Source organism: Sturnira hondurensis, unplaced genomic scaffold, assembly GCF_014824575.4.
Source record: "Sturnira hondurensis isolate 20B ecotype Veracruz unplaced genomic scaffold, ASM1482457v3 Scaffold0006505, whole genome shotgun sequence".
In the NCBI taxonomy this organism is placed as follows: Eukaryota; Metazoa; Chordata; class Mammalia; order Chiroptera; family Phyllostomidae; genus Sturnira; species Sturnira hondurensis.
In genome coordinates, this window is record NW_028079136.1 from 6039202 (window position 1) to 6054047 (window position 14846).

The 14846-nt window shown below is 37.2% G+C and overlaps 1 protein-coding gene across 4 annotated transcripts; it reads left to right on the forward strand.

Moving 5' to 3' along the window:
• Nucleotides 1–250: 250 nt before the first annotated feature.
• ZBED5 (zinc finger BED-type containing 5) lies at nt 251–6345 on the forward strand. 4 transcript variants are annotated; one of them, XM_037050065.1, is made up of 3 exons: nt 251–687; nt 2723–2837; nt 3993–6345. In XM_037050065.1, exon 3 carries the CDS (start codon nt 4164–4166, stop codon nt 6240–6242), a length of 2079 nt encoding a protein of 692 aa, XP_036905960.1. In that variant the 5' UTR covers nt 251–687; nt 2723–2837; nt 3993–4163; the 3' UTR covers nt 6243–6345. The 4 variants fall into 4 exon arrangements, with proteins under 4 accessions (XP_036905960.1, XP_036905959.1, XP_036905961.1 ...); XM_037050064.1 differs by having other exon boundaries at nt 4025–6345; XM_037050066.1 differs by having other exon boundaries at nt 4030–6345.
• Nucleotides 6346–14846: the final 8501 nt, after the last annotated feature.

Below are 14846 nucleotides of genomic sequence, written 5' to 3' on the forward strand. Positions count from 1 at the left end.
GAGAAGGCGGTTGCGTAACTTGGACCTGGGGTGGGGCTGGGAGAACAAAGAGGTCGTGATAACCCAGGCTGCGCTCCGATTCTCTGGGCGCAACTTCGTGGCACTGCGAACCCACACAAGTCACCACCGCCCCGGAGGACCGCCAGAGTCTAAGAGCCTGCAGATTTCTCGAGTCCAGTCCGGCCCTACAGGATCACAAATTCTGTGTGGTTGCACGCTGGCAGCTGCGTTCTGAAAAGGGGCCCGGGCTGACTAGGGCCCAGGGAAGTTTGAAAACAATCGCTTCACGTCTGACAGCACCTCGATTCACAGCTCAAACGAACTGAGCGCCGCGACTGCCGCTAGGCCACGCCTCAACCGTGCTTGGTCCTTTGCTTTGGTCCCGCCCCACAGCTCAGCGTGGATTGGTGTTGGAGAGCAACTCTGGCGCTGATTGGGCATCGGAGGAGTCGCTCGCCGAGACTGTAATTTCGGGTGCTCCAGGGTGCTAAATTTATCTTCAGAAGAGCGACCGTGCCAGCCGCGAATCGGATCTCTGTGGAGGTGGCATAGGCGATATCCCTGAACTGAGAGCATCACCTTGTCCCCGAATCCTTCTTTCTTGTTTTATTTGTCATTCCCCCGCTCCTCCCGCCTCACCCCAGTCCGCGACGACTGGCTCTTGACCCTGTTCAGGCCTCGGTGAAGGTGAGGACCAGAGCCGCCACGGCGGCTAAATGGTGCGCTCTGAAATGGCCGCTGCCTTGAGCCGTGTAAAATGGCGGCCGCAGGCTCAGCTGGGGACCGCGGCGCTGCTCTGCAGCCCAGCCGCAGCGTAGACCGTTCTCTCCATCAGTGATGGAGATGCAGTGGAAAGATAGTGTTAGGTGGTGAGACGAGTCCCTGTGGCTGTTTGCTGAGGCGGCCGTCCGGGGACGCGAGGGAAGAGTTGTGTAGGCGAGAGTGGGCTCCGACAGGAAGCGAACACAGTTGTGGCGGTCTATGAGCTTCACCCAGCAGTGACAAGGAGGAGCTGAGGGATGGCTGCCCCGGGCCACACATGACGGTGACCACGGCTAAAAGCATGGAGGTGCTGGAAGGGAAGTTTATATGCACCTCCTACTTAGGCTTTCAGAATGGACTGCACTCCAACCCACCCCTCCGCTCCTCAGGGTATTCAAAGATGGAGCCGCCTGAGGGGGGAGGGTGTGAAGGGATTGTGCTACCTTTCAATTTAACCGGAAGAGATAAAAAGTGAAGGGGATGTGCCCCCCCGCCCCCCGCCCCGCCACCGTGCCCTACCTTTACTGGGAGTAGAATAGAAACTTTGCTCTCAAGGGAGACCAGACCCTTGTCCTTACGAGATTCAGGGAAGCATCTCTAAAGAGATGGGGTTGAGGCCTGAAAATAGGCTTCTACTCCCTGTACCCTCCGGCAGCAGAAGAGAGGGATGTTTTAAATCCTCCAGCAGCCCCACGAAGTTCTCTGTTGCTAAATCCAAATAGGGAGTATAGAAAGAGAATCTACTGCTCTTTTGCTCTCAATAGTGGAGAAGTAGGGCTTTCTGCTGCNCAAAGATGGAGCCGCCTGAGGGGGGAGGGTGTGAAGGGATTGTGCTACCTTTCAATTTAACCGGAAGAGATAAAAAGTGAAGGGGATGTGCCCCCCCGCCCCCCGCCCCGCCACCGTGCCCTACCTTTACTGGGAGTAGAATAGAAACTTTGCTCTCAAGGGAGACCAGACTCTTGTCCTTACGAGATTCAGGGAAGCATCTCTAAAGAGGTGGGGTTGAGGCCTGAAAATAGGCTTCTACTCCCTGTATCCTCCGGCAGCAGAAGAGAGGGATCTGTTTTAAATCCTCCAGCAGCCCCACGAAGTTCTCTGTTGCTAAATCCAAATAGGGAGTATAGAAAGAGAATCTACTGCTCTTTTGCTCTCAATAGTAGAGAAGTAGGGCTTTCTGCTGCTGCCAGATTGAGCTACTTAGGCTTTCTGACTATTGTAATCCGTTTCTCTCTGCACCTTCCAACTCTTGCTACCAGATATTTTAGTGCTTGGGAAATGGAAACTATTCAGGTACACAAAAGTAATGGCTAGGCGGGTGGACTCTGCAATCAAACTTTTGGGGTTCTATTCTCAGTTCCTCACTTAAAAGGTTTGCTAGTGTAGTACTGTGACTTAACTTCTGATTTGTTCATCTCAAAAGTTATTGATAGTTCCCAACTCTCAGGTTTGTTTTGAGGATTAAATGAGCCAATCTATATGAGGGATTTAGCAGTTACTGGCACATTATAAACAGTCATCACTCAGTAAACATTACTAACCTTGGAGGTTGGTTATTGAGGGGACAAAAACAGCAAAAAGCATATTTCATGTAACACTTCCATGTAAACAGTGCTTCCAGTTTAGGTTACTTTCAGTGAATAGTTTGAGACAATTAAGGAGTAGCTGTACTTTCAAAATTTAGGTTTAGTTTTCAAAAGTTTTAAATTTATTTCTATGAAGTCAATGGGTAGGGGAGCATCTCAAAACAATGAAATGACCAGTGTAATAAACAGGACAAAATATTAACATGTTTACTAAGTATTGTTAGGCATCTTCTGTTTCAGTTCAAGATCTGCATTGCAGTGAAGAATCATTTGCACTGCCTGGATCTAAAATAAAATTGTAATGGATGGTCAATTTGGAGTTATCTAATTAGTGCTGCTTTTGCAGTGTCTAATTTTAATTTTTCTCATTCTAGGCTATTGGTTACTTTCCTTCCACCCCATCCCTTAATTTTATTCTTTTGAAGAGTCTTCATTTCAAGATGCCAAGGTGGAGAGGGTGATTCCAGAAGGGAGTACTCCTCATTTCAGGTATCTTACTTACCCTCTAGCTATCAATAAGAAAACCATTTTAATTCAGGATCTAAGGTGAGAATACAAAGATTATTCTGTAGCCAAATCATAAAGTTTAAATTAAAAGTAGCAGTATTTGGATGGACACTAAGTTCCTATTTCTTAACTCATAAAGCTAGTGTTCTTTGGAGGTCCTAACATTTGTGTTACTAGTCATTTATACTTTTTAAAATATTATATGAGGAATACACCTATTAAAATTAGAGTTTATGTTTTCTTTAGGTCTTGATTAAGTTTTCATCTATAGTATCATGGGATGCAGAGTAATCAGTAAGATACATATACTTTGAATGAGTCTTAATTTGGATAATATAAGTATTTATATGATTTTAAGTTCAGAGAAGTAGTAGGTAGCTTTTGGTCAACAGTTTATTTAGGATACAACAGAATTCATTGTCTTGCAAAACTTGAATTGTTTTTTTTAAAATCCTCACCCAAGGGTATGTTTATTGATTTAAACAAAGAGGATAGGAGTGTGGAGGGGGAACATCAATCAGTTAACTGAACACACTACCTTTTGATGTATGGGAGGATGCTCCAACCAACTGAGCCACCCAGCCAGGGCTGCTTGTGTGTGTTTTAAAATAGCTCATTAGTTGCTAGCCCTGAAAGGAGCCTTGAGGTGTATAATAGAATCAGCAAGGAATGTATCTAATGGCAGTAGGCATCAGAAGTTAAACAAGATTCCAAGATACCATGAGAAGGGATTGGTAAATTATGCTCTATGTTATTTTTGTAAATAGAGATTTATTGAAACACAACTATCCCTATTCTTTTACATATTGTCTATAGCTGCTGTCATGCCACAACTACAGAATTGAGGAGTTGTACTGGAAACCATATGGCTCATAAAGTCAAAATATATACCATATGGCTGTTTACAGAAAAAGTTTGCCAGCCCCTGCCATGGGACATATTCTTCAAGGTCCCTTAAAAACACATTTCTCAACACTTCATTATTTCTTAACCCAATGATTCCCAAATTGTGTTGTATGGAATATTAGTAATCTCTAAGTTAATTAGTGTTCTGAGAAAAAAGATCAATGCTAACAATAGATTTTTTCATAGTTTATCTTAACTATAAGTTTAAAACTACTAAACTCATTTCTATAGCTTTTATTTTTATGTGATAATCTACCTTTAAGAAAAGGTGTGCCATACCTGAGAGCACCAGGAAATCGCATGAGAGATCACCTGATAGACGAACGTGATGTTTCATCTGCGCATTGATGCATAGGCAGCATTTACAAGTTAACTGATGTGTTGCTATATATCATCTCTTTGATGATTGCCCGTCTTCTATGTATCCTGTCTTACAATTTCAACAAATCTGTGATACTCGATGTTTATCCTAAACTAACCATGTTTTGTACCACAAATACATTGCCTATGGATCTATTGCCGAAACAAGGAAGTCTTAAACAAGAAGTAGAATCGTTTTATCAAATTGTGTCAGATTCAAATGATCAAAAAGTTGGAATATTACAAAGTGAAGATGAACAGTTGCAGCCTTCAGTTTCTAAAAAATCAGAAGATGAGCTTTCCAGGGTCCAATTTATATCCAATTCCAACAAAATAACATTTAGTAAGAAACCAAAAAGAAGAAAATATGATGAAAGTTATTTGTCTTTTGGATTTACTTACTTTGGAAATAGAGATGCTCCTCATGCTCAGTGTGTGTTATGTAAAAAAATTTTGTCGAATAGCTCTTTGGCCCCTAGTAAACTTCGAAGACATTTGGAAACTAAACATGCTGCATATAAAGACAAAGACATAAGCTTTTTCAAGCAACATCTTGATTCACCTGAAAATAATAAACCCCCAACACCTAAAATTGTCAATACAGATAATGAAAGTGCTACAGAGGCATCATATAATGTAAGTTACCATATAGCCCTGAGTGGAGAGGCTCATACTGTTGGAGAATTGCTTATCAAACCTTGTGCAAAAGATGTCGTGATGCGGATGTTTGATGAACAATACAGTAAAAAAATAGATGCAGTGCAACTATCAAACAGTACCATTGCACGTCGAATTAAGGATCTAGCTGCTGATATTGAAGAAGAGCTTGTTTGTAGACTGAAAATTTGTGATGGGTTTTCGCTGCAACTAGATGAATCAGCTGATGTTTCAGGACTTGCTGTGCTGCTTGTGTTTGTTCGTTATCGGTTTAATAAGTCAATTGAGGAAGACCTACTTTTATGTGAATCTTTGCAAAGTAATGCTACTGGTAAAGAAATTTTTAACTGCATCAACAGTTTTATGCAGAAACATGAAATTGAATGGGAAAAATGTGTTGATGTTTGTAGTGATGCGTCTAGGGCAATGGATGGGAAAATTGCTGAGGCTGTCACCTTGATAAAGTATGTGGCTCCCGAAAGTACCAGTAGTCACTGCCTATTATATAGACATGCACTAGCAGTTAAAATAATGCCTACATCTCTGAAAAATGTGTTAGATCAGGCAGTGCAAATCATCAATTATATTAAAGCTCGACCACATCAATCTAGACTACTAAAAATTTTATGTGAAGAAATGGGCGCCCAGCACACAGCACTTCTTCTAAATACAGAGGTGAGGTGGCTTTCTCGAGGTAAAGTTCTGGTAAGACTTTTTGAGCTTCGTCGTGAACTATTAGTTTTCATGGATTCTGCTTTTCAACTCTCTGATTGTTTAACAAATTTATCTTGGCTGCTAAGACTTGCATATCTTGCAGATATTTTTACTAAATTAAATGAGGTTAATCTGTCAATGCAAGGAAAAAATGTGACAGTGTTTACAGTATTTGATAAAATGTCATCATTGTTAAGAAAATTGGCATTTTGGGCTTCATCTGTAGAAGAAGAAAACTTTGATTGTTTTCCTACGCTTAGTGACTTTTTGACTGAAATTAATTCTACAGTTGATAAAGATATTTGTAGTGCCATTGTACAGCACCTAAGGGGTTTGCGCTCTACTCTGTTAAAATATTTTCCTGTAACAAATGACAATAATGCTTGGGTTAGAAATCCATTTACAGTAACTGTAAAACCAGCCTCATTAGTAGCACGGGACTATGAGAGCCTGATTGATTTAACATCTGATTCTCAAGTGAAACAAAATTTCAGTGAACTTTCCCTAAATGATTTTTGGAGTAGCCTAATTCAAGAGTACCCAAGCATTGCAAGGCGTGCAGTTCGTGTACTTCTTCCTTTTGCTACAATGCACCTGTGTGAAACAGGATTTTCATATTATGCTGCAACAAAAACGAAATACAGAAAAAGGCTTGATGCTGCGCCTCACATGCGGATCCGACTTAGCAACATTACACCTAATATTAAGCGGATATGTGATAAAAAGACACAAAAACACTGTTCTCATTAAAATGAAAGGTTTTGCATGTCTTGTGATGACCAAATATAAGATGAAAATAAAAGATGACTTTATCTCTGGCATTTTGGGATTTTAAATTTAGAAAGTATTTAAATATTTCTTATTTCTTATATTTTAAGAACAAATCAAAAACATAAGTATATTATTATTGGTATTTCTTCATCACATTATAATTTAAAAGGGTTCCGTGGTCATAATTTTATCTTGATTCACAAGATAAAATTTCAGTTCCTTAGCATAATGTACCTCTCTTTAGGATTTAATCTCTACCAATCTTTTAAGCCATGCCTACCCTGCAGCCTACCAATCTAATGGAATTTCATGCCATTTCCTAAACATCACACTCCTCTATGCTTTTAGGTCTCAAAAAACTATTACTTCTCTTTCTTGCTTCCTGACAAATTCTTGTTTGCTTTTCAACACTTTGATATATCGTAAGTATTTTTATTCTCTGTATCTTTCTATTTTGGCCTTATTTTTTGTGCCTGTCTTAACTGTAACAGCTCGGTTGTCTCATGATTCCCAGTTGGACTGAGGGTCTTATCCAGCTCTCTGTGTCCATTATTGGCAAAAAGCCCCTCTGAAGTGTGAAAGTATTTAAATATTTATGCTTAATAAAGGACAAAATGTTGAAGCTGAACAAAAAAAAATTAGGGCACAGTGGATTATATGTGCATATTCTACATGTTTACAGAATGCTGCCCTTTGGTTTTTGTCTCAGTTATTTTGTTACCTAGAATTTATTGTGACTGTTGGACAGAGGTCACTCAGAATGTCATATCTCTGAAGAGAGGAAATATGAAGAACTCTTTCAGATATCTAAGATATCTGAAAAGATAAGCTATCTAAGATATCTCAGATATCTTATCAGATATCTAAGAACTTTGTTTCTTAGTTCCTATATACATTACTGAATATTCCATATACTGTAGTCTAAATTCATGAGACTTTACTATACTTGAAGATAATTGGCCTCAAAACATCTTATGAATTCATTAGAATACTATGAAGAATTTCTGACATTCCTGTCTGTGAGCTGCTCTTCCCATATCACATCACACAACACAGATCACCATTTCATTGGTAATCAAGAGCTACTGCAGACAGCCATTTATTTAATCTCACTTACTCAAACCTGTCCCGCAGTTCAGGGAGTAGGAGTACCTCTCCTCACTAAGGCAGAATGCAATAGAAGAGGTACCTGCTCCACTGCTCAACTATTTTAACATTGGGCAGTTGAGCCTTCAAGAATCTCAGTTATCTCATTTGTAAAATAATTATGCCTCCGTGAAGGGTTATTATTCATATTAAATGAGAATGTATTAAAAATTAACTGGGTGATCAGAAATAGATATGTGACATGTTAATCAGCTTAACAATAACCTCCAGCCTTCGGACCAACTGATATGTGACATGTTAGTTCCCTGCCATATTCAACTATGACCCAGTTAGACTTCGCTCCACACTTACTCTCTGGAAATGCAACAGCTCTCTAGGTGAAAGGACCTGAGGTAGCATGATTAAGTATCTCTAGCCCATGCTTTTTCCCCTTTGTCACATTATTAAGCACATGTTTATTTGTCAGTTACCTTACTAGATGCTTGTGTGTTATTTGTAATCTTTATAAGAATCCTAAGGGATTAGGTAACTTTTCAATTTGGCCAAGGGCATACAACAAATGGCAGAACTTAGTCTAAAATGGATTTTTTCCAAAGACAAAACCTTTTGTATTACTGCCTTTCGAATTTTTCTGATAGCATCAAATAGTAACTTGGAAGTTTACCTAAAATGTCCTACTAAAATCTAAATGTTCATTTGAAATCCTATGTGTGTGTTGTGGGGGATGTCTCTAAATTCATACAAAATTAGCTATCCCGAAGTATGAGTGCTTATTTTAAAATAAAATGTAAAAAAAAATAGAAATTAGATTGCTCTCAAATAAAATTAATTTTCCAAAAAGAATTCATTGTACTAGTTCATACCTGCAATACTTTTTATCAACTCATCCCAGAATTAAATCTACCCTCCTTTGAGAATCATGTGTAATGCCATAATGTCTACATCTGGCTGATAACTTCAAATCTGATAATTAGACCCCTTAGGAGATTGCTGAACCTGAGTCCTTGATTAGATTATCTGTCAGCCTCTTAAGATAAAAGACCTTTTGTGCTTTATTTACAATTTTTCCCCTAACCACTTCTACAGTTCTAGATTCCTACATTTAAACTCAAGTACATTGACTAGGACCCCGCTTTTTGCTACTAGATCTCTTCAACTCCAACCCTACCCAAATTGGTTCTTGATGCCAACTTCTCACCTGTTTACCTGTTTTATAATAATCTAAATAATATTCTCGTGGCACCCTCAAATGGTAACTACCCTTCCTGCCTGTGCATGAAACAGGAAAATTCTCCTAATGTGTCTAACCCAAAAAGATTTTCCCACCTTTAATCCCTGTGTTTCTAGTAATTAAAATTGTCTTGATTTCTTAGGATTATTTCCTATGTCAGTTATAATTATATAGATTATAATCTTTTTTAAAATTTAATTATTTTTTGAGTACAGTTTTCTGTCTATTACTCCCATCTCAAATTATAATCTTGAAGCTAAAACTTTTTGGGGATCATTTACAGAACTTAGCAAATTTCCAGTAGAAAAAGTGCTCAGTTAATTCCCTATCTTAAAGGGTAAAGTATTAATGTGAAATACAGTTCATATACATAACATTATGAAAATTAGCTTTAAATTCCTTAGTCTCACTTAAATAGGTAAGGCAGCAACTATTATTTGCCTTTCAAATACTCTGGGAGTATTTACTTAATAAGCCCTCCCTGTTACCTTAAAAATGCAATTTTCCTCCCCCCAAAATAATTCACTTAAAATTCTTGAAAACCTCTACTAACTATGTAAAGCTAGGTACCTCTGAAACTTGGCATGTTTATTTACTTTCATCTTTTAAAGTTCTTGTAATTCCACTGTTAATTACTACAATGGAAAGAATTCTGAAGCAGCTATCAAGAGACTTATGTTCTGCAACTAATTAACTGCCTTAGATAAGTTCATCCTCACCTTAGTTTCTTCATTTATTAAATGAAAGGGGATGAATTAGAATGAGCCCTAAAGTTCTTGTGAAATAAGATAATTTGAACCTAATAAAGGTTAGCATGTTGATAAGATGTACTCAGTTATTTGAAATACATGGTTTTTTCCCTTAGAAGCCAAGTTTTTTAAATGAATCTTGCCATAATACTTTACACCAACCAAATTTTAAAATGTATAAATTGCCTCATCATGAATACTTACTTGGATAGAAGGAAGGAAGTGCTTTTCCAGAAAGGAAGTGATGGGGTGGGAAGGAGAATAAAGGGAGATGTACTTTGAAATTTAGAAAACACTGGAAAAACTAAAATATGTCCAGTTACGATTATATTGAAATTCAGTATAGATTAAGGATTAACTAAAGTGTCAGGTAGGCTGTAGTGGCAATGGCTGACTATATCCCCAACAACTTTTCCTCTCCCAAACCACACCCTCATTTTCTATCAAGTATTCATTCTTCCCCTACATAATCCATGTACTTAAGCAAAAGCTAACCCCATTCCAGCTTTGGTAGTTTTGTCTTAAAATGGTAGCTTTCAAACTCTTTTTTACTTCAATTCACAATACAAATCTATACATTATAATCCAGGTGTGTTCTGTATGTATGTGAACACCAAGATTTCATAAAGCAGTACTAATCCTCCATATATGCAGTGCAATCTCAAGTCTACTTTTTAAAACAATTAGGGTTCAAAGATTAATTTCAGGATCTATTCTTGGATTATGATCCACCACCATTTGAAAAACACTGAGTGTAATGCCATTGCCCTTACAAAAATTTTTTAGGAACTTGGATTTAAACCTATTAAGGCAGAATATTACTCTAGCCACAGGAGTAGCATGTGACCTAATACAGGCTAGTGAAAAAACAGGGCAGTATTATAAGGGGCGTTGAGAAAAGATGTTTCCCCACTCTTAAGAAAGAGATGAATGTATACTTGAGAGACCTGGAAATACTGCAGCTCTCTAGCTAAGCATGAAGATAAAGCCAACATATACAGGAGGACAGAGTAAAAAAAAAAAAATGAGAAATGAAACCAGAGCCCTGGTTGATTGAACCACGCTTGATCAATATTCTGCCTTTAGTTTTTTTGTTACCTAGGCCAATAACTTTATGCTTAAGACATTTTATATTGGGTGTCCTATTACCATAGGCACAATCATCTTAACTTAATATTGTATAGTCTGAAGGGAAAACTATATAAAACTATAATTTATTAGTAAAATTAGCTGCAGTGGTGAGATGAATGCCATCCCAAACTAAATCTGATTTCTGATTATTCAGCCCTCTACCATAGTGTTATTTAAAACTCTGCCACTGGTAACATTTTATAGACCAGAAGCTAAATCCGCATGTATTATGACAGCATCAGATATCATCAAATGCCATTTATTACTCTTAGTGAAACAACTGGGTAATATATGGATTTTAATTAATCTCTTAGGCTGGACTAGTTATAAATTGGATATATAATTCAAATTAGAAATTAACCTTGAGAACAAATTTGTTCATTTTTCCTTTATAAAAAGACCCTGGTAAATAAGGAATTTTTAAAAGGTTTATTAAGTCATATGCTTTGTGGAAGAAATAGTCAGAAATAATTTGAGTAGTCCCCTATTTTATTTTTTGCTTTCTGTCAAAGTTGTAAACAAGTTCCCTAAAGGATTATTTTAATCTCAGAAGAGTTCTGTGTTAACAAGGCAAAATCTTACATTGCACTTAACATGACTTTCTTGACAAATACCTTTGAGCAAAATAAACCTTTTCCCAAACAAGCTGAGACTTACGTTTAAGGTAGTGATCTAAATGCCTACATTTGACTCTATCTTCCTAAAATTTGGAAGACGTGCTGAAAGAAATACCAAATTCAGACTAAATCGATAACAATACTAAGAAATAGAGGAACAGTGTCATAGCTCTCAAAGAATTTACGTTCTAGTGGGAAAGAAACTGTTAATTGCTATGTAGAAAATGAAACAGGTTAATATAAGAGTAATGAATAGCATCGACCAAATTAATTTGAGAAGGTCTTTTCAAGAAAGTGACATGAGAACTGAAACGTGAGTGATAGGAGTCAGTCAAATGAAGAATGGGGAAAGTATTAGAGATGGAGAGAAGGCAAGGGCAAACAAGTTCAGAGTGTTTGAGGAATAGAGAGATTAATATGTCTGGGATAGAGTACCATGAGCATGGTAGATGTCAAAGAGGAAGGAACCAGATTATAAAGGGCATTAGAGGCTAATAAGGAGTTTGGGTTTTAATTACATTGGGAAGCCATTGTGGTTCTCAAGCTGGAGGAGTTACGGGTTAGGGTACCAACTCCAAAGGTTATTTGTAAATGTGGGAGGGCATTGAGGGAAAAGCTATTATAAGGGTATTTTAGATCCATTAATACAGATAGAATATGCACCCACATAGGACCCTTTATTTTGAAGAGCTTAAAGTTTGGATGATACTGGGATCTTCATTACTTCTGAGGAGAGCTAGAACTTTAGAGACTTCACTTTGAAAAATACACATATTAGTTGAAATATTCTCCATCTACATTCTTAAGAGCAGGGAACATATATTGGACCTGTTTTCATCCCATTATAGCACCGTGTTAAACTGGTGTCAATTTTGTGGCACAAATTTGACAACCATCTGAATTTGGGAGCATACAAAATGTAATGGCAGTTATCTGTTGTCATAACAAAATGTGGAGCATTGATCAAAGACCTATGATCTATAAAAATGCCAAGATTTGGCTTTCAGTGTGTTTGTATTGAGTGAAGGGATGAATGTTTCCAAGCCTTGTCTAGTAACTCTTCAAGTTGGCTGCCAGCACCATGTTCTTTTTGCTGCCATAACTCTTCCCCACATTTCACCTGTTCCTTAAGAAAGAGAATTCGTTTATTCTTAATGGGTAGAGGAGTAAAAGAGACTTATCCTTTGGAAATGTCACTGTTGGAATTCCATTATTAATTTAATTTTTCAACTTCCACCAGATGATTTCAAGACTTTATAAAAGAAGTAGCTCTAGCTCCCTGCCCAAAATATGTAAGGGAAGTTCAGGTCTGAATGCTACAACACTGGGTTGGCTCAGAATGGTAGAATAAGATTTTTTTACAAGGGTTTTCACCATGCTACTAAAACAATATCTTAAAAAGAACTGGATGTTCATTTCCAGAGCACTTCATAGGTGTTAGGCAATTCCACAGTAGGTTATATAACCCTGTTACAGCTATGGAAAAATTACTTGCCTGACACTTACAAGGTACTTGTGGTTTAGAAAAGGACCTTTAAAATGCAAAATGTTAGTTTTCTATCTTACATGTATAAATGAAAAGGTTAGACATCATCTCTCATAAGAAGTATAATATCCTGGTATATTGTCAAAGCCTCAAATGCTCTATGAGTTCTTAAAAGGCTCCCAGGTTCACTCAGCAACATTCATTCACCATTTTTTCCACTAAACTGCTATTTCAGGAAGCACTATAGAATACACCTACATTAACAACAATTCACTTTTCAACTACCTATCACAGCCTTTATTAAATACATATACAGTATTCCCCCCTTTCCCAAGGTGAATATGTTTTAAGTCCTCCAGTGGATGCCTGAAACTGCTAATATACACAGTTTTCCTATACATACATATCTATGGTACACTGAATCATATATACACTTTTTTACATAATGTCTATGGTAAAGTTGAATTTATGAATTTGGCATACTAAGGTTAAGTATAGTAAAGTAGGACAATTATAACAATATATTGTAGAGAACATTATGTGAATGGGCTCACTCAAAATATTTTACTGTAGTCACCCTTGTGATGATGTGCAATGATAAAATGCCTATGTGATGAGATGAGGTAAGGTGAATGACCCAGGCATTGTGGCATAATGTTAGGCTATTATTGACCTTCTGATGGTACATAAGAAGGAGGATCATCTTCTTCAGTTGATCCTGCATCATGGAGCCATGGTAATGTTGATGGTTGGATGTCAGGAGCAAACAGTGTTGATGTTTGGGGAAATTGAATGTTTTGGGGCCGCAGTTAACCATGGGTAACTGAAACTAAAGAAAGTAAAACCTCAGAGGGAACTACTGTATAATATATCAAAATCACCATAAATCTACCACACAGCTCTCACTAGGAACTAAACCAGCATATCTTTTCAAGAAAAAAATTTGGAAACAAATTTTTCTGGCAGTTTTCTGTGTTTGTTCTAGAAAACAAGCTATCCTCGAGGCTTCAGTGTTCAGTGAGATACAATACAGAGATTAGTCTGTTGTGGACTGAAGTTCTAAATCTTACAATTTCACAATAAATTGACTACCAATTAGGTTCTCACAGTGTTCCTGCAAGCATCAAATAAGTCTAGCACTCCTTAAATTGTGTGACAGCAACAAACTGTACATAGTCTTTTTTTTCTTAATTTTGTACTCAATGTAGAAAGTAGACTTTCATTAACTAAACTTTATGCCAAAACATGAAATGAATAGAATTAGGCCAAAGGCCAAAGGTCAAGACAAAACCTGTTATGAAAATCAATGAAGAATTGTTTGGAGTATGTATGAAGCATTTATCTAGTATTTAGCCAGTCAAATACTGAAACATATAACTATGTCTCTGCCTTTTATTATATCATTATTAGTACAAATTTAATGGTGAAGCAGATGTTGCATTTGCAAGTCATAAAATATTAAAAGCACATTAATCCAGAATAAAGATAGGAAAAATACAATTCAATGTTTAAATTCTTAGGTCCAATTTTATAGTAAAAGNCTTTTTTTTCTTAATTTTGTACTCAATGTAGAAAGTAGACTTTCATTAACTAAACTTTATGCCAAAACATGAAATGAATAGAATTAGGCCAAAGGCCAAAGGTCAAGACAAAACCTGTTATGAAAATCAATGAAGAATTGTTTGGAGTATGTATGAAACATTTATCTAGTATTTAGCCAGTCAAATACTGAAACATAACTATGTCTCTGCCTTTTATTATATCATTATTAGTACAAATTTAATGGTGAAGGAGATGTTGCATTTGCAAGTCATAAAATATTAAAAGCACATTAATCCAGAATAAACATAGGAAAAATACAATTCAATGTTTAAATTCTTAGGTCCAATTTTATAGTAAAAGAGAGAAAATAAGCTCCATGAAAGCAGACACCTTGACTTATCCACCTCTGTATTTTCAGGAATACCTAAAATAATGCCTGACACCTAATAGTTGTTCATTAAGTCTTGAGGACTTCTGGTCAAGATGGCAGGTACAGATAAACATGGTACTGCTTTCCTGCTACAATCACATCAAAATTAAACTAAACTACAGGACATCCATCATCAAGAATGGCCTGAAATCTGGCTGAATAGAACTTCTACAAGTAGGGAATTAAAAAAGAAGCCACAACAAAACTGGTTGGAAGGGCAGATACGAGGAATGGGCTGACCCCACACCCACATGTGGCAAGTAAAAATTGGGAGGGATATCTTGGCTGTA

Excerpts from the sequence above, each read along its gene's own strand:
- ZBED5 (XM_037050065.1), top strand. The coding sequence starts at position 4,164 with ATGATTGCCCGTCTTCTATGTATCCTGTCTTACAATTTCAACAAATCT.